At 44.9% G+C, this 20,445-nt stretch overlaps 1 protein-coding gene across 1 annotated transcript in view; it reads left to right on the forward strand.

Annotated features, from left to right (window-relative positions):
* The first annotated feature begins 958 nt into the window (after positions 1–958).
* The window catches only part of ADCY8 (adenylate cyclase 8), a 217,319-nt gene continuing 197,832 nt past the window's right edge, over positions 959–20,445 (forward strand). Inside the window, exon 1 of the mRNA XM_044244935.1 lies at positions 959–1,921. Coding sequence (XP_044100870.1) covers positions 959–1,921 — 963 coding nt within the window. The remainder of the gene's footprint in view (positions 1,922–20,445) is intronic.

The following is a 20,445-nucleotide window of genomic DNA, read 5'->3' on the forward strand; positions in this document are numbered from 1 at the left end:
TTTTCCCTGCCCCCGCCTCCCAGCTTCGGGCCAAATGGACTCCGAAGAGCGAAGTGAAGGGAATAGGAACTGTGGGCTCCGACCCCTCGGAAGCACAACTGGAAGGGCTGGCCTCGCTTTCTAACCGCGACTGGGACCCTGCAGTCCTCCCCTTCCCCGGGGGATGCGACGGGCCAGAGCCAGCGCCGCGCGGTCAGTCCTCGAGCTGGAAGAGGAGATAGCCAGAGATGAGCCGAGGAGGGAGCCTCAGCACACCCCCTGCTCCAAATTAACTGTTTGGTGACTTTTGAGTCCCGAGGATACCACTTCTTCAACCTTCCGCGGGGCACCCCGCCACCTTCTGTTCCCCCACGCCTCCCCCTTCTTTGCCCCCGCCCCCAGCTCCGCCCCGCTCCCCATCCCGGCGCAATGGAGTTCTCCGAAGGTCTCTGCTCCAGCCACAGCGGCTAACTTCGCACCCGCAGCCGCAGCGGGTTACCCTTAGCCAGTCCTCTTGCAGCCGCCGAGTCGTGGGTGTCCCGAGCCCAGTGCCGCAGCCAGGACCCACCCGGCGCGCAGCAGAAAGGAGCACGGCGCCCAAGCGCCTCTTGGAGAGCAAAGGCTGCGCCAAGACGCTGAGCCGAGGAGTGGCCGAGAAGCCTGAGCCCGAGAAGGGGGCTGCGTGGCTCAAAGCGCCGCGGCTTCTGTGGACACCACCCTCGCACCCCAGCTGCGCGGTTTGTCTGGAGGGCGGCGCGCAAGGACGCAGGGGTCTGCGGCGATCTTCCAGACGCCCTTTGCCCCGGGGCGCACTATGACCTGACGCGCGGGCCTCCTGTTCAAGGCTCGCGCGACCGGGCGGCCGGGGATACCAGGGCTCTCCGCCGAGCTCGCGCCAGGCCTCGGTGGGGTCTTTGGGACCCTTCCCCTCCAGCTGCCTCCTTCCTGCTCTGCGCCTCCCCGCCTGCGGCCCGGCGCCATGGAGCTCTCCGATGTGCGCTGCCTAAGCGGCAGCGAGGAACTCTACACCATCCACCCGACGCCCCCGGCCGGCGACGGCGGGAGCGGCTCTCGGCCGCAGCGGCTGCTGTGGCAGACGGCGGTGAGGCATATCACCGAGCAGCGCTTCATTCACGGGCACCGGGGTAGCGGCGGCGGCGGCGGGAGTAGAGGCTCCGGCAAAGCCTCGGACCCTGCAAGCGGCGGCCCCAACCATCACGCGGCGCAACTGTCCAGCGAATCGGCGCTGCCCCTCTACTCGCTGGGCCCCGGGGAGAGAGCTCACAGTACCGGTGGCACCAAAGTCTTCCCGGAACGCAGCGGGAGCGGCAGCGGCAGCGGGAGCGGGGGCGGGGGTGATCTGGGCTTCCTGCACCTCGACTGTGCCCCGAGCAACTCGGATTTCTTCCTGAACGGAGGCTACAGCTACCGAGGGGTCATTTTCCCCACTCTGCGCAACTCCTTCAAGTCCCGGGATCTGGAGCGCCTCTACCAGCGCTATTTCCTGGGCCAGAGGCGCAAATCCGAGGTGGTGATGAATGTGCTGGACGTGCTGACCAAACTCACCCTGTTGGTCCTCCACCTGAGCCTGGCTTCGGCCCCGATGGACCCTCTCAAGGGCATCCTCCTGGGCTTCTTCACTGGCATCGAGGTGGTGATCTGCGCCCTGGTGGTGGTCAGGAAGGACACCACCTCGCACACGTACCTGCAGTACAGTGGCGTGGTCACTTGGGTGGCCATGACCACCCAGATCTTGGCAGCAGGCCTTGGCTACGGGCTTCTGGGTGATGGCATCGGTTACGTTCTCTTCACACTGTTCGCCACCTACAGCATGCTGCCGCTGCCGCTCACCTGGGCCATCCTGGCCGGCCTGGGCACCTCTCTGCTGCAGGTGGCCCTGCAGGCGGCCATTCCTCGGCTAGCTGTCATTTCCATCAACCAGGTAACTCCTGCCTGCCTTGCTCTCCCCCTCCCCTGCCCACTCCCCGGGGTTATTTAGAAGTAGCTTTCCGGGAGGCCCCTCTCCTCGCCTGGCACAGTGCCTCCTACTTGGGAGGTCCTCAGTGTTGGTGGGATGGCATTTCGCTTATCGTAGCGTTGTAACTAAATGACCTCTAAAGTTTCTTCCAGCCCTGCCCTTCTCTTCTGCTTCTGTGAGTAATTCTTCTTGGACAGTCAGCTAAGAAACAGCCTTCTTTCTCCTCTGCACACGGCCCCCAGGGTCTGTAGTCTCTAGAGAGGAGGAGAAGCATCCCGATTTAGAAGGTGACCCATTCCTTTAACAGCTTTTACTCACAAGAGTCTCAGCAGGATGTGGTAAGGGACTCTGGGACAGAGTTGGGTTTCTGTGTATCTCTGTGCCACAAACACTCAGTTCTGGAAGGCAATAGATTTGTTAAACACATAACAATTGCTGGTGGGGACCCTACCTATGTTATATCATCCAGTTCTTCAGACGGTTCCAAGATAACGTATTTTACTTGGGTATTCTTCACTGCCTTGGGGTCCTAGAGGATATCTTCTCTTATTATAGGATCTGAACCCAGTGCTTTGCATAGATCAGCCTCATCTCAAACCGGTAGGGTGGGAGGGAAGTGTCTTTGGCAAAGAATGCAAGTTTTGCTTAATTGATAAAGGGCATTTTGATATAGATGGTCTGAAATATTTAAGTGGAACTCGACCTCCGATCTCTTTTCTTCCTTTTTTCCTGTCTTTCCCGTTAAGTAGGGATGTGTTTCGGGGAACAGAGTTCCCATTGTCTGTGAAGGAGAAGATGGATGATGACTTTATTGTTGTAATTCATTAAAATCAATAGATAATTAATGGTCCGACACTTCATTTGCCGAATGTCTGATAGGTAGCAGGAGATTAAATCTGGGAGTTTCTCCATAAAAATGAGAGAAACATGTCAACTGAAGTGTTTCCACACAGGAGGCTGACACAGGTGCTTGGACGGGAGCCTGCTTTGCATGTTCCTGCTCCAGGCTCAGCCTCAGCCACTTTTTCTATTGGAAGCTTAAAAACTCCTCTTCCTCGTGTTCGAATTTGAAGATATCGTTGAATAACCAGGTACGACACCTCTGACATTTTCTCGTGGTTTCTGGCACACTGGCACCTATAGAGCCCTTTACCCATCATCAACCTTCTGGGCTTCTAGTGGATTTGGGATTCTTGCTCTTCTCTGATGGCTCTGTATCCATTTGCTCAGGTTACGTGTCTGGTTGGCTGCTTTTACGGTGCTTTTTGAAGTCTCCCTGGGCAGAGCAGAGTGTTATAAAGTACATGGCTGTGATCATCAAGCATGAAATGGGGAGATGAGAGCCTCTGTGAGGAAGGGCTGACCAGCTGAACTTGGCCTTAATAAGATGGTAATGAATGCTTTCTTGAAATTACCGTGAGCCTTTAATACCTCCATCTGATAAAGTCTCAATTTGTGATTGTGTAAAATATGTCTTCAGAACTGGGCTTCTCAGTCTTCACACGTGGCTCTGAACCTTGCTAGCCTTTGAAAGACTCAATTTCTTCCAAGCCCTCTTTTTGCATTTTCTTCTTTATTTATCTCCGCATCATCAGACTCTCCTTCTGCATCTCATCCACCTCTTTTTCCTTCTCCTCCTTCTTTTCCTTTATTTTTTTCACTGTGAGTTGTTTTCATGATATAGGATAGGTATCTGCTCATTTGCAGAAAATCCCATTGGTTATCACCCACCGCTTTCCATGCGGTAACCTTCCTGAGCACACATCGCAGAGACTTCATCAAGTGAGTTTGGGATAGTATTTAGAATAACAACATCCCAAGTGGCAATGATGAATATTTTCAAGGTTCTAAGTATAGAGACGCTTTGCTTGCCAAATGAATCCAGAAAGTAAATTTTGGCTTCATATTTGTTTTATGCTCTACTCAAATACTACCAGATGGGGGAAGATTAAAAATAACCCTAAAATGTCTTCCCACTCCCATCCCATGATAAACAGTCCTTCACTTGAAAACCAAGGTCCAGGTACATGCAAACCAAGCTCATTTGACTCTCTGTTTGGGTAGAAATTGTAGATAAACTGGGGTTTCCCAGTGGAGTCAGCTCCTAGCCAACAGCCTGGGCGCTCTTCTCTGGCTTCAGGTGCTGAAAAGACCTTTGTGGGTTAGGCTACAAAATGTTTTCCTTTGGCGCCCTCTAGAGGTCAAAATTTCTTCCTTAGATCTTGCAGGTGGTGACATGGAGAATTAATTGCTTTTTAAAACATCTCTGATTTTTGAATAGGTGCCTTTTAGTTTTCCCTGTTTGGGAACATACAAGGCATGCCCTGCTAATGACCGCTTATAGCAATTAGATTAACACCCTAACTCTTTACCAGGGTCACTCGGTCCCCTTACAAACAAGTTGCTCCTTCTCTCTAATTATGTTTCCTTCTCTTCTCCTCCTCAGGCTTCAAATACACAGTGCCTTTCTCCACTTCCAGAGATCCTGAGCTCTTTCCCCACTTCTCAGCCTTTGTGCCTGCCACTTAAAATGATTTTTCCCAGGTCTTTCCATGACTGAGACATTCTCATTATTCTGGACTCCGTTTACATGCCGCTCCCTAGTGCTTGGCTTGTTCTGTTTTCTCCTGAGCACATTCACTATCTGAAATTATCTCATTTGTTTTTATTTGCTCTTTTTTCCCCCACCCCACCCTCACAGGAACATAAACACGATGTAAGGGTATAGACATCTATGTGTTTACCAATTTATCCTCAGCACCTAGAAAAATGCCAGACAGCCAGCAGGCACTCACACACACACACACACACACACACACACTGAATGAACAAGACTGTCCAATGCAAAGGTAATATTATAAAATATCCAAGCCCCCTCACCTTGCGCTGGTAAAAGATTTCTATGTGCAAAATCACATGTGAGTTATACGTGCATTAAGCAGTATTTTATATATAAGCACCTTTGGCAAAACCAAGGCACAATGATAATCCTTCACACTGGCCCAATGCTTTACATGTAACTAAGGGCCTTTACATATATTATCATCTAATGATGTCAAACAGATGGTATCCTTCATTTTCATTTCATAGAAGAAAGAACAAATTCCTGGGAACTTTAAAGAGATATCCCAAAGACGGTGAGCCTAACAAGTGGTGAGAACACGATTCAAATCCTAACTCCAAAGTCATTATTTCTTAAGAAACCTTCTGAGTGCTTCTTTCCAAACCCACATTTGAATTGACTCAAGACTAAGGAGTACCTGCTTCACTACTTAGGAGGGCAATACCCAGTATAGCACACGAATGAACATTTAATGAAAAAAACCAAAGGGAAACCATGAGAGAAAAATGTCTGAATTTCTCGGCATAGGCTTTTTGTGGCTAGCTCATCATCTTGCTCAGCGGGATACAAACTTGTCAAGTGAAGGCCGTTGATGCTGGAATATCATCTTTCTCCGCATTCATCTTGATTCCCATCAGAGAATGGCTCACATTTAACTTAGCATTTTCAAGAAGCAAGAAGCTACATCAGAGTGTAAAGTGAACACACCTCAGCAACTGTTTCACTTACTGAAAATGCCATTTTCAAAAGTAACAAATAAGTCAATGATTGCCTTCCCTTGCCTAACCCAAGCTATGAGAATCTGTTTCTGTTCTTTTCCCCCTTGTGGAAACTACATCCACGATTTGACAGGGTAACCACCAAGCTGCAAATCTCCACAGATACCCTATGTGAAGAGACAGGGCTGTGTGTTCATGTAAATCATCATATGCTTTCCACTGTGGTCACAAGATACAACAGGAAAAGGGCTACCCAAGAGGTCCCTTGCCATCAGCACAAAGATAGCTTATGTTTTCTCCATTCAGTGAACCGTTAGACTTAATTCATAGACTTCCCACCCAAACTAAGGGGTATTATCCTATATAATAGGATACATTATCCTATTATATAGAATTCCTATTATATGGAATCACCCATGTATGTTCTAGGTCCCAAGTGGCATTGGAGATATGAGGAACTTTCAGAAGGTTCAGAGCTCAGTTCAAAGGGTTTTCTATCCACCCTGACAAAGCCATTCCTTCCTCAGGATACTTCATCTACCTCAAGTTAAATCTGCTTCATGGACATCATTCAGTTCGCCAATAGTAGTGCCTTTGTCCAGAGATGACACGGATTTTTTTCTCCACCTCTTAAATTGTTTATCCTGCCAGTTCACTTTATCCATCTAAAACTTGATTACAAAATCAAGGAATATGTATGGATAAAATATTAATACTGAGGTCTTATTTGCTAGGTTCTTTTGTGGCTCAGGTAAATCCTAAAAACTGTCACTGTAATTTGCATTTTACTCTATCTTAATTGCCAGTGATGGTAATGTGAGCTACCTAACATTTGAAACTCATCTTGTTCTCATTCTTCAGCTCATTAGTGATAAAATGGTGAAGATCATTTAGTTATTGGAAAACTGAGAGGCAGCAATATTTAACCAGAAAGATAGCTGCATTGTATTTCCCCTCGGGGATTCTGAAATGTTAAAGCTGGTGGCTAATTAGTCTTCTGTACCCCTTGGCGAGGCCAATAAGAAGAAGTGTCAGAGTAAAGGTGATTTCTCCAAGATAACTCTAGGAGCAAAAGCAGCCAGGTATGCAAATCCAGGTGAGGTAGTGCTCAAGGTCATGCTGTCAGATCTGAATTTCCATGCAGCATTTTCTTTAGGGTCTTACACAAATCCCATCAAACAATAGAGGCTAGAGCCAGAAAAAATACGAATTAAATCATGATCATTAAATTTGACTAATAATGAGGGACTTTTAGCTTAATCTGGCCTTTAAAAAATCCTTTGGGAGAAAATTCATTTTGTACTGGGTAATATAGTGGTTAATGGTATGAGCTGGTGGGGGTCAGGTGAGATGTGGCCTTTGTACATGCTTTCAAATGCATTCCTGCTGACTTAGGGGAACCTGGGTACCTCGGTTGGTGGAGTGTCTGACTGTTGATTTCTGCTCGGTCATGGTCTCAAGGTTGTGAGATCCAGCCCCACAGTGGCTCCTCATTCAGCGGGGGGGCAGTCTGCTTGAGATGATCTCTCTCTCTCTCCTTCTCCCTCTGCCTCTCCCCTGGGTGTTCACGCACATGCTCTCACTCTCTCCCTCAAAATAAATAAATCTTTAAAACATATAAGGAATGTATTTCTGATTATTTACATGAAGGATTGGCTTCACAGTAAACATAGAGTCAGTATAATAGAATCATCAATATCTCTCCCCTCATTTGTGAAATTTAAACTTATGTGCATATTCTGTGTTTTTTGTCTAAATCTGCTAACTCAAATCAAATCAAAGGAATTGTAGGACTACTTAATGCACATACACCAAATGGCATGTAATTTAAATCACCCCAGTTTGGTGGTTAGTATCAATGTAAGTGCTTACTTCAAAACAGAAAATATCCATTAAATAAGAGTAACTGGGCTTCTATTTAATGCACCTTGCTAGTTATGGTGTGCATTTTTTTAAAACTCCAAATACATCCGTTTCTGTACATTTTCCTTCAGCAAATTCATATAGGCTTAAAAAACTAATTGCAGTGTCCCCAGCATGTCTTGGAAAATGTGTTTCAAAATGAGATTTGACTGTCACCATTCCCAAGAGTTTCCTCTGAATGCAAGGAAATGGAAATATTACTTTTTCTTTCTTGTAAAAAATGCCCAGACACTGTCCTTTTTGGTTCTAATCCTCCCTCCCTCCCTCCCCCAACCCTTCCTTTCCTCCTTCAATCTCTTCTTTCCTCCCCCCACCCTTTTTTTGGGAGATAGAGATGTAGGCTTTGCAAAGGATATTTTTAATGACTGCTGGAGTGACCAGTTAAATCCCTTCAGCCTGTCCTGTACCCCTTGGCCGTAGAGTTGCAGATAGGCTTGGTGCCTATGTATTTAGAGACAGTTGTAAAATGACTGTAAGTTGTGTGCGCTGCAAGACTGAATGATGAATTTGTTTTCCTTCATATCCGGTAATGTCACCTGACTGGTATCGGTGGGTCAGAGCATAATTAGATCATAACCGGGAAGACTGGGAGGACTTTTCCTTCTGGTGCAGCTGCTGCAATGTCATGCTAAGTAGGCCAAATGCATTAGTCATATTTACACCTTGATGACTGATGGCATTGTAAGAGCTCATCAAAAAAAAGTGAAACCAAGTATAAAAAGGAAAGATTTAAAAAAAAAAAAAAGCTTATCCCACGTTCAGTGCTTCTGGTAACATGTAATCAGAGGATACTACTACAATCATGCTGCCGTGACATTTCACTGTTGTCTAAATATTTCTTGGGATGCTAATTTATTCATTTCACAAGTGTATCTCTTTTAGTTGATCCTACATGGGTTTATTTTCAGAACATAAGAGACGCTTGCAATATTCCTCTCAAAGCTTTCCTCTTCCCCACAAGTGGGCACAATAGTAACCCTTCAAGAAACCAGCCGGTCCAGAATCTTCAGTTGGACAACTTATCAGTTCACCTGACGTACGGATTTTTTTTTTAATTTTATTTATTCATTTGACAGGTAGAGATCACAAGTAGATGGAGAGGCAGGCAAAGAGAGAGAGGAGGAAGCAGGTTTCTGCTGAGCAGAGAGGCTGATGTGGGGCTCGATCCCAGGACCCTGGGAACATGACCTGAGCTGAAGGCAGAGGCTTTAACCCACTGAGCCACCCAGGCGCCCCTGAAGTATGGAGTGTGAAGCGTGTTCTTTGTTTTCTCTGGGCTGGAAATCTAGGTAACAGAAACTGAAGGTTGGCAGGTTTCTATGGTACATAGCTTTGAACCTTAGTTAAGCAAGAGGATGGCTCCTGGAGGTAATTTTGTGTCTGGCTTTTCTCGGAGCCTGAGTGTAGGAATGCCACCTCCCCCAGCCAGCCACAGCAGAGCAGTGGACACCCCGACCATCTGCCCTATGCTTTCCCAGGAAATGTAATTGGACTTACACACTCAAATTATATCATGTGCGTTTTGTTTATGAAAGCCTATTTTAAGGAGTCAGGTCAGTTAAGCAGCTCTTGGGAGCCAGATCTTCTCACTGCAAGATTTCACCATCAGCCCTGCAGGGTACAGAAAGAGCAAGGTAAATTAATTAACCACTGAGTTGCCAGACATTCCGAGGGAGGCCAGGCCACAGGCTGGTAGGAATAAAAGCTATGCTATCTGTAAATGCAACCGTGTGATCACCTCCCCAACCAATGAACTGGGGTTATAACTCAATGCACTGTCAGATAAACCTGCCAGTCTTTGTTTCTTGGATATCTGTGATTTGATATTTGAATTTCAATTCGCAAGATCATGTATTTTCTTTTTTTTTCTTTTAAGATTTTATTTATTTTTTTTATTTGACACAGAAATCACAAGTAGGCAGAGAGGCAGGCAGAGAGAGAGGAGAAAGCAGGCTCCCTGCTGAGCAGAGAGCCAGATGCGGGGCTTGATCCGAGGACCCTGAGATCATGACTGAGCCAAAGGCAGAGGTTTTAACCCACTGAGCCACCCAGGCGCCCCAAGATCATGTATTTTCATAGGTGCAATATCTTACATGTTCCTTACCTCCTGGGAGTTTCTTCCCCTTCTGCCCCATGTCCTCCTGCCTTTTATGCCATAATGTCTTTTTTTTAAGATTTTATTTATTTATTTGACACAGAGAGAGAGAGATCACAAGTAGGCAGAGCAGTAGGCAGAGAGAGAGGGGGAAACCAGGCTCCCTGCTGAGCAGAGAACCCGATGCAGGCCTGGATCCCAGGACCCTGCGATCATGACCTGAGCTGAAGGCAGAGGCTTAACCTACTGAGCCACCCCAGGCACCCCTATGCCATAATGTCTTTGAGGCACAAAATTCTCCCAAATCAGGAAATGATAAAATTATGCATGGTGAGGCACATGAGCTAGATGGGAAATCAAATTGCATTTATGGGTTTTTTTAGGAGGAAATTTTAAAAGCTTCCCTCTCGATGTAAAATGTTTACCGGTATGAAATTTTCACATAAAACAAGAACTGTCACCATTTCCTTGGGTAAACAACACATCTTACCCTGTGTCAGCTAGCTTTCCAGCTGACTGTAGGAAACCATTTCAAAATCTTCTTTTTTTTTTTTCTTTTTACGATTACATGCTGAATACACGATTGCTTATAAAACAGGGATGGCCAAGGATTAGGGGGTGCATAATCAAAATATATGTATTTCTTTAACTTAGAACATGGGAAGATGAGATGCAGCATAAACAATTTATAAAACAAGACCAAGTATAAAGGAAGAACCCTCAGAAGCCTAGGGATATAGGATGTAGAAGAGATATGGTGGGTGTTCTCAGATATGTGGGGTGCTATCACAGTGAAGAGAGACTCATTATTTTACGTGTCTCTCCTGGGACAGAATAAAGATCAGCTGATGGTCACTATAGTGTGAGAGATTTAGGTTCATCTAAAGCCAAGATTTTATAACAAACAGACCTGCCTGGGGGGCTGCTTTTTGAAATGAAGACCTCCCTGTCATGGGGATTCTTCAAAAGAAATTTGTACAACAACCCATCAGGGATGACCTAAAGTAGATTCCATACCAGAAAGACTTTTCCTTAAGGTCAGTTGAAAGCCACTGGGTGTTCTTCTCCAAGCTGTCATGGCCTCTTTGCAGGCAGGAAAAAGAAGAGGGCAAAGGGCAAAAGGTTAAGATGGTCGACGAACATTTGTCAGCTGAATAGGTTGCCCTTTTAGGAGCTCTTCTGGGATCCCTGCCCAATAACATCTACTTACATTTCTGGAACCAGAATACTGACACATAGCCCCTCCATGGGTAAGAGAGGGTGGCAAAAATAGATGAGATTTTACTGCATCTCAAAAACTCAGGATTGCATAGGAAGAAGGGGAGAATGAGGATCGAATAGGAAGGTTGTTCAACAAATATTTGTGACTGCCTATTGGGTTCTAGGTTCTAGGAAATAGCTGTGTTCTGGATAGTCAAGGCTGTTGCTCTAATGAGGGTAATTCTTGAATGCAGTTTGGGAGGGAGTTTGTGACTCTGGGTGCAGAGGTAGAGAGGTTTGTACTTGGTTCTTAAAACATGTCTGGAGGGGCATCTGGGTGGCTCAGCCAGTTAATCATCCAGCTCCTGGTTTCAGCTCAGGTCATGATCTTATGGGTGGTGAGATCAAGTCCTGCCTCAGGCTCATTGCTCAATGGAGAGTCTGCCTAAAAGTTTCTCCCTCTGCCCTCTCCCTTGCTCTCTTTCTCTTTCTCTCTCTCAAATAAATAAATAAATCTTTCAGAAAATACACATCTAGAACTCTGCATTCTGTAAATATTTTATATAGATACAACTCTCTGGCTTTTTTTTTTTCCTAAAGACCTCTAAAGCATGAAAAATCAAAGGTGTGGTGAGTTTCTTTTAGGAGTTGTGTGAAAGGAAAGGTCAAACTCTAGAAGACGTTATGAATGGGTATGGACGTTCCATCTTAGTGAAGAGAGTGTACGGGGACCCAAGAAAGGGCTAAAGGATTGATTACTTAAGTAGCTTCTTACAACAAACTGTATACATCCCAAGCCTAGACTGGACGATGTGGCAGGAGGGAGTGTCTGCCTCGTACTGGCAAGGGTCAGGCTGGTCTGCAGCTCTGGGCATGCCCAGTTGGTCCATGTTTACAGTGCCCCCAACTTGGGAGCTCCAGGAAACCCATCCCCACCCACAGGTAGGCAGACCAGGTGCTTAGGCAAAGCTTAATAACCTCTCCTTCGTACATTGTACACCTTGCCTTTGTCCTCTGTCAGAGCAATGTCATAACATTCCCTGGGAGCCCCCTTGAGGTCAAGGGCAGTGTCTTACCTCTGTGTTCCAAGCATGTAGCAGAGCACTTGGCCCATGAAACAGTTCTGAGCACAGTACTTTTAGACGAATGGAATGAATGAATGCTACATGACTCCCTCCTTTCCCCTGCCCACCCCCTGAATCACACAGTTATCAGCAGGGAATGAGTAATCAGTGAGAGAAGAGAAATTAGTTTCTCTAAAAAAATAAGACAGAACAGAAATTAGTTTCTCTAAAAAATAAGACAGGACAGAAGAGGAAGTCAGTGAGAAACAAGAAAACACATCAAAAGTTACCTCCTTCTGAAGTGCTTTGGCTGGAAGCCCCAAGCAGAGTTTTTGTTAGATGTGTGTTTAAAAAGTTATAGTAGACAACATGAAGAAAAATCCCAAGTGATCGTCTAGATCATTTAAGTTAAAAAAGAAAGAAAAAGGAGAAAGAGGTGGGAGAGTTAGATACCTAGAATATCCATTAAGTGTTTGTCCATTTGTGAAAATTTTAAATGGCTCAAAAAATAAGAGTCCCACACAGGGCTCACCTCATTCACTTCCTTCTTGGTTCTTCAGTACCTTGGCTCTGAATCCCAACATCAACACCTTACTCAAGTGTCCTTGAGCACACCCCAGATGGCTCCTTTGGACTGACTTCTGGTCTCTAGTCAATGTTCACCTGCTTCATACAGGTACAGCTATGGGCAAGAAGCTCTTCCACTTTCAGACCTCATTTCTGACACTCCGCACCAGCGGGGCAAGTCTGCCTCATTTTAAGGGGAGAGAACTGTACAAAACTGGTTAACTTTTCTGAGCATGGTATATAGATCATTGCTTAGATCAAGCCTGATTTTAGATACTGGAACACAATGCAGTTAAAACAGCCTTCTTGGGGCACCTGGGTGGCTTAGTGGGTTAAAGCCTTTGCCTTCAGCTCAGATCATGATCCCAGGGTCCTAGGATCGAGCCCCGAATCAGGCTCTCTGCTCAGCAGGGAGCCTGCTTCCTCCTCTCTCTCTCTCTGCCTGCCTCTCTACCTACTTGTGATCTCAGTCTGTCAAATGAATAAATAAAATCTTAAAAAAAAAAAAAACAGTCTTCTTGAAGTTCCCAAAAAGGTTTTGAGTTAAGTCTTCCATTTTTGGCATTATCCCACTTGATTCCTTTATACTGTCAATTAGTTCAAGAAACAAAGTCAAAATCAAGAATAGCAAGCTTGTTTTCTTTTAAGTTCAAAGTCAAACTCCCCTCTTTTGGGTGAGCTTTCCTCACCTATTGGTGATGGGCAGCACATGGGAAAATGTGTTCATGGCCCCAACAGTCAGTTTCCAATGAACATAGTCCTCCTCCTTCTCTATTTAAGAGATAGATACAGGTCTTGCCTTTTACCAAGTGAATAATGGTATCGTAAGCAGTCCTTGGGGTCCTGCCACACCATTTCAGTCAGAGACCAACTCTGAGCTCTGCCAGTGGACAGTTAGAGATATTTTTGAAACCTTGTAAGTACATTTCCTTAAAACAAATTCTCATCCTATTTTTACCATGTTTTTTTTCCAGCGATTTTGGCCAAATGGCCTTGGCTTCTTCAGCCACAAGTTTTGTTTTTTTTTTAAGATTTTTCTTTATTTATTTGACAGACAGAGATCACAAGTAGGCAGAGAGGCAGGCAGAGAGAGAGGAAGGGAAGCAGGCTCTCCGCTGAGCAGAGAGCCCAACATGGGCTTGATCCCAGGACCCTGGGATCATGACCTGAGATGAAGGCAGAGGCTTTAACCCACTGAGCCACCCAGGCACCCAGCCACAAGTATCTTTATGCCTTAAAGAGTTTTGTAAGTAGCAAAGAGAAACTTCAGGATCATGACGGGTTCCCAGGACCCCAGACCAAGTTAGGTATTCCTGCTGTTCTGATGCCATCACCCTTTCCCTGCCCATCTGTCCTGCCACATGCTGCTGTCATTGGTCTTCATGTTTTTCTTGCCACCTGGGCCATGACTTTCTCTAAGACAGAGGTTGCACCTGAGTCATGGTTGCGTCTCTATGATACAGTCTAGTATGGCTTATGTTCTCTTCCTTCTCAGATTTCAATTCTCTTGTTCAGTGTTGGGGCTCCTTAAATTTCTACTCCATGTAGCTCCTCGTCACCTCACTCCACGCATTTCCTGCACAATCCTACCCTGCCTCCATTACTGACCATGGATCTAGGTGCTGCTTACTCCTAAGCCTGATCTCTAGCCCAGTTTTCTCAGCTAAGTTTAAGATCAGGCCATCTAGTGACCTTCTGGGCACCTCCAGTTAAGGGTCTCACAGGCAGCTCAATCTCAACAAATCAAAAATCATCAGACTCCCACCCAACTCCTGTGTGAATTCCTGATGGTACTGTCTTCCATTACTGGGCTCAGTCTACAGCTCTCCATCCTCCTCCTCCTTTTTGTTCCAAGGAAGCCCCCATGATCACCCAACTATGTCATTCCCTGTGCTCCTCCAAGCTACCCCTCCACCCACCAGGGAGTAGGCCTGACAAAGTCAAGTAGTCTCACCCCTTGTGCCTGAGAGTAAGTTCCACAGTTGAACCCATCCCCAGTTTCTGGACACCTTGTGCTGGCTTACCCCTGTGTCTGCTCTCTGGGGCAGCTCCTCTGTCATCTTGTCCCTTTCCTGTCTGCCAGTAGGATCACCAGCTGAGGAAACTTCCTCTGGGGCTCTCCTCCAAGACACGTGCCAGCTTAAAAACGAATGTCATTTGTTTTATCAGAGAATCACGTGTGCTTGTTTGTTTGAGAATCAAAGCTCAGATGAGGTATTTAAGGGAGAAGGAGTGGACAGACACTACGGAATTTGGCAAGACTCTTTCAGTCGGGGAAGTACATGTATTGAAGGCTGCCATAAGCCAGACCCACCCAAATCACAGGAGACGACTTGAGTGTGAGCCCAGGGTAAGATGAGGGTTGATTGCCAGTGGTAACTTAAGAACACCAGTAAGACGCTGAGTCTTTCTCCACCTCACTTTCTTCAGCTGTAAATAGGAATTATAACAACACTAGACCAGAAGCTTATTGAGGAGATGAAGGAGACAAGGACTATTTGGAATATTTAGAATATTTAGATCTGGGCTGGTTCATAGAATTACACAATACATTTTATTATCATAACTTAATTTTTAAAACTGACCACCTTTTCCATGGAGTCCTCTGCCTTGAGGGGTCCTTTCCTGGGCTTTACCTTTCTAAACACCTGTGTAAGGCAGACCAATGCTTGCTAATTTCAAAATGCATAGAAATCACCTGGAGGTCTTGGTACATCCTTTGGATTTAGGGAGGGGGTCCCAAAAGTATGCATTTCCAGTGAGTGCCCAGGTTCTTGCTGTATGCTGCCAGCCTGGAGATCTAGTTTGGGGAGAAAGGCTTTGGAACTCAGCACAGACCCCATCTTCTCTGCAATGGTTTCCCTGACACTCCACGGGTGGGCTTAAGTCCCTGAGTCTGGGCTCTCCTCATTTTCTTTACACCCCCTCATCATTTATCAGTTATTACTTCTATTTAGCCCCTCCTCTGACAGATATGTATGGAGGACCACTGTGTGTGTGTGTTGGCGTGGGGGGGATGCAAGAAGTGGGGTAGCGTTGTGAGGACAAGAACACACGGTCCTGCTATTAAATGGGTTCTAATCTAGAGTGAAAGCCAGCCATCAATCAAATAATGACCTAAGCATGTGACTCATTTCAAACTGAGTTAAGTACTTTTAAGCCAAGTGACATGCTTGGTGCCAGGCTATGACTAGGATGAGGCCAGGAAGGCCTCCGGGTACAGTTTAAAGACGCACTTGCTGTCAGGAGCCAACCCTGTGACGTAGTGAATCTTACACATCTAGCTTGGCTCAGCCTCTCCTGGCCCTGGTTTCTGACTTGGGCTGAGATAAGGAAATTATTCCTGATTAAGACCTGAGAGGGGAATGGGAGTTGGTGGGTAAAATTGGAACTATGGCACCTTTATTTGTTTCTACTACTAAAACATGTGCTCTCTGAGGACGGGTTCCATCCTTGGGTATATTCCTGGGCTAGACATTGGCACATTCCAAGGCAAGCTCACAGCAGAGGCTTCCCAAATAAATGCCTGAACCATTGCCTTAGTGTGAGTATGGCTGCTTCCCTTCTCTTCGCGAAAGATGATGAGCCCAGAGTATTACATCATTTCCCTTTTGGCCATAGCACTAATAAGGGGTTCTCAGCCACATTTGTCTCATTTCAGAGCTACCCCTGGATTTGATGGTCTTTTAAGGCTACTTTATCTCAATTAACACTGCTAGTTTCAAAGGCAAGGAGTTAAAAGTAATAAAGAAGAGGAGAAACAAAATTTGTATTCCAGGTGGTAGCAATGCTTATAACAATGTTCTTTCTCCATGGAGCCAGGGGACCACACATTGTATTGATTGATGTAACCATGGTCAAAAGACTGACCTCAGATTTTACATCCAATATAAAATTCTGTGGTTTTGGTGTGGTGTGGTGGCGAAACTTTGTGCAGACCACTCCACCTGTCTCGGCCTCAGAATGAATTCCTCACAGCTCTCAGTCTGTCACCATGAAATGATTTTTGAGGTTCCTCACAACTGTAAAATTTTTATTCCCACGAGTTACAGTAAGTGTGAATGTGGGGATTTGTATGCTTTTCTGGTTTGTTTGGCTCCCAAGATCAGATAATGGCAATTCTTATAGAAAACATTGCTTATGGAGGTCTGTGACCTCTGAGAAGGAAGACAACTATGATGAATAATGATTTAGCACATACTGAGAGAATTACTTATTAGGTGGTATTTAATATTTAATTTCTCCTCATGGTTTAATTACATTGACACCATGAGTTGTAAAATTGCATGTCATTTAGCAATTCAATTTGTTTCAAAGGGAATAGTGATGGAGATATTTAATTGACAGACAATTGTTTCTTTTGAATATTTAATTAGTGACTTTGTGGTGCTTGTCAGAAATGCCTATCTGGCTTTTGCAAAATGGGAATGTCCGCTGTGATCAACAAGCCATTTTATGTTGGTGTTACCCAGAAGCAATTGAACTGGGCACTTAGCCGCCTGAGTATCAACAAACTGGACAGTCTGGCTTTTGTGGCTCCCTCTTCTTTGTCTGTAGACCCCAGGAAATAGACACTGGGGCCTGGAGGAATTCACTTAATCTTGCTCTCCGTTAGTCATTTCATCAGTAACAAGATGAGAATGAGATTCCTCTTGTCAAGAATTTCACTGTTTTTCCGTATGGAGGGAGCTGGAGAATATGAAAGGTCATGAAAGGAGAAGCAATAGTCACCAAGCACTGGGTAGTGGTAGTATTGCTTCTGTAACACAGATGGATCCCGCTTGCTGCAGACTGTCCTGCTCTGGGGTTGGTGTGGAGCTCTGCCCATCACAGGACAGCAGCTGCAGGTGGGCTGCCTGAATGGTGGGTGAAATTGGAGGGCCCTCCCACGTCCATCAGTAATGATCATTGCGAAAATTAGGAGCAATAATTGGGAGCAAAACTGTACCCAGGATGAGCAGATGTCCACTAACTTTCAGGCTACCCACTGCTACGCCGATGTTCTTTCATGAACAAAACCACTAGTCATTAGAGATCACTCTATTGCCGTGTATTTATAACATTTTTATAAAGGAAAGAAGCCATCTTCCCCTTGTTGCTGCTGTGTTTCCCTACAGAAAACCACACTCAACTTTCTCTTATGGAAAGTCCTTCCTAATTTTATGGAAGGGGGAAACACATGTTCATTTGATATCCTGCAAAAAAGACCTTGGTTCAAGGTAATTTGAAGGTAAAAAGGCTGAGAAGACCATTTTAAAACCTAGTTAGTAAACTACTTTTTCATGCACACAGACAGGATTCAAACTGTGAACCTATTCCAATATTAAACAACCATTAAATGACAGCAGAATGAATCGATTGTCAATAAAATTAGTAGGAAAACTCATAGTAAACATCAAGTTCCCTCCAACAATTAAGACAGAAAAGAATCTTAGAATAGCTGGAATCCCTTTTTCAAACTAGACTAAGCAATAAAACATGAAAATAAGGAAAGAGCCATGGCATTGTTGGAGAGGGAGGTCCATTCTTTCTGTCTCCTTCCTGCATTGCTCTGCCCCACCAGGTACGGCACCACCAAGATTGCCCTCCAACAGCATCTGAGGACCACTCCTTTAGAAGACCTCTTCCAGACCTCTGACTTTTGAGAACTTAACATAGATGTTTCAAAAGACAGAGCCATTATATGGCTTCACACAAAACCTATCCACTCCTAAGGGTATTCCTGCACTGTAGTAGAATTGTGGTTACAATTCTTCAAATGAAGAAATTGAAGTTCAGAGGTTAATTTCACTGAAGTCATTCAGAATGTGTGTGGCCAAGTGAGGATTCAGCTTCAAGCTTGTTTGTTTCTAACCATACATGGGTTCCTGCTGACTCCCACCACCACACCTCTGCACATTGAAGTAAATGTATACTCACATGTAATAGAGCATGTTTCTTTCATCAACTGTCTACCATGTGCTGAACTTGAAGACTGCAATTTCAAATAAGATCCGTTTCCTATCCCCAAGCCATTTATATTTTCAGGGCAAAAAGGCAAGAAAGAAAACTTTATCCATTGATACTTGGTTGCCTCCAGTATGGTTTTACAAGCACATGCAATGGGTTTCATACCCTGAAACTATAAAGATATGAGAAATGGTACACTTCCTTACCTGGTCTTCTGTGCAGACCTTATGTGCCCAAAGTAGAACTAACTTTTAGGGAAGAAACTAAGACAGAAGAACTTAAAGTTTTCATAACTTCGCATTTCACCATTTCTCCTCAAGACTGGATTAGTGGCTACACCAGAAGGAAAAGCAGAGGATCATTACACAATTCATTAAAATATGCAGATCAAGCCCGTTTTACCCAAGACCCTTCTAGCAAAAATAAATTGCTTCTGTTCCCCTTTCTCCACATCCTCTCCAACACACGTTGTTTCCTGTCTTGCTAGTTTTGGCCATTCTAACTGGTGTAAGGTGGTATCTCAAAGGGGAGATGAACCATGAGAGACTATGGACTCTGAAAAACAATCTGAGGGTTTTGAAGGGGCGGGGGGTGGGAGGTTGGGGGACCCAGGTGGTGGGTATTATGGAGGGCATGTATTGCATGGAGCACTGGATGTGGTGCATAAACAATGAATTCTGTTACAATGAAAACAAACAAATAAATAAATAAATATAAATAAATAGCTTTTGGAGGGTAATCTAGACCTAGTTGCCCGTGTGATTCTGAGTTACCCTATATTGTTTCACATGCTTTAAAATGATAAGCCATTTGAGGATATTATCTTTCTATCTGAGGCAGGTTTCTGCATAGTTTTGTTTAGAGATTGCTGGGTGGTTGCAATATGCATTGTCCTTTCTTCCCTGTATGTAGAGCCATATTTTTATCTTGGGAGGTAATGTATATAATGTGCATTTATATATGGGGGAGTTGGCAGGAGTGTGTGTGTGTGTGTGTGTGTGTGTGTGTGTGTGTATGCATGCACACAGACATGCCTCCTTTGTACCTAAGGGTAGCCAATAAAATAGAGGTACTCATTGTTGAAGGATTTTGGAAAGTTTTGAAAAGATGCCTCATTCATCTGGGAGGACTGCTTTTTTTTGCCCACCCTACCTGCTTTAGCCATCTTCCTACCTGGTGAACAGATACGATGGCACCTTCACCAGCCATCTTGGATCATGAGGAGCTGTTGAGGATGCAAGCCACAGAGTAGGATTGTGGATCACAAAGAAATCAGAATCCTAGGACACTACCAATGCTCTGAGGTCATTATACCACCCGTAGACTACTCATCCTTAGGTATTTTTTATGTGACATGAAATGGACTCCAAGTGTGTTTAATCCACTGTTATCTTTGCTCTCTATTACAGCATCCAAATCAATACTATCTGCAAGATGTATTCATGGTATATCAGCCAATAAATTAGTGTCTGCTCTTCAAGATAACATTGCAACTCTTACACTTGATGATCTGATCATCTAAGACAAGTGACCCATTTTAATTTTGTGATTTTTTTTGCTCTGTAGTTCAGATTTGGGGAATGGAAAGATGCAGATCCCATGTTGTGTCATCTGATATATAATTTATAGGACTAAGGTAAATGGCAGGCAATAATTATGGCTGGAGGAGACACGAGGGACTATTTCCTAAGGGAAGACACCAATGTTTTCCTATTTATAGCTCTTTGAAATTGCACAAGGCCTTGTGAGATTAAAAAGTCATCGCTGGAGGTGTCCTGCAGAGGCCAGCTGCCCATCTTCAGGGGTTTGGGGCAAAGGGAAAGGGGTTGAGCTAAATGATTTTTGAGATCCCTTCTTGTTTGAAGCTTATGACTCTGCGGCTCGATGTTATAAATAATTGGTTAGATGTAGAATAATTGGACTCTAAAAAGGAGAGAAGTCCCAGAAACCTCTTTGTGGATTTCCACCTCAAAGAAGGTAGGGGTCTGGCATCCATCCTTGCTGCTACCTGAGCCAGAAAGCCCAAAGCACCCCAGCACTTCTCTCTCTGTTAGTCCCTATGGCCAGTCTGCTGCAAGTTCCTGACAAGTTTGCCTCTGGAATATCCTCAAGGCCACCCATTTTGTCTA

Source organism: Neovison vison, chromosome 4, assembly GCF_020171115.1.
Source record: "Neovison vison isolate M4711 chromosome 4, ASM_NN_V1, whole genome shotgun sequence".
Lineage (NCBI taxonomy): Eukaryota > Metazoa > Chordata > Mammalia > Carnivora > Mustelidae > Neogale > Neogale vison.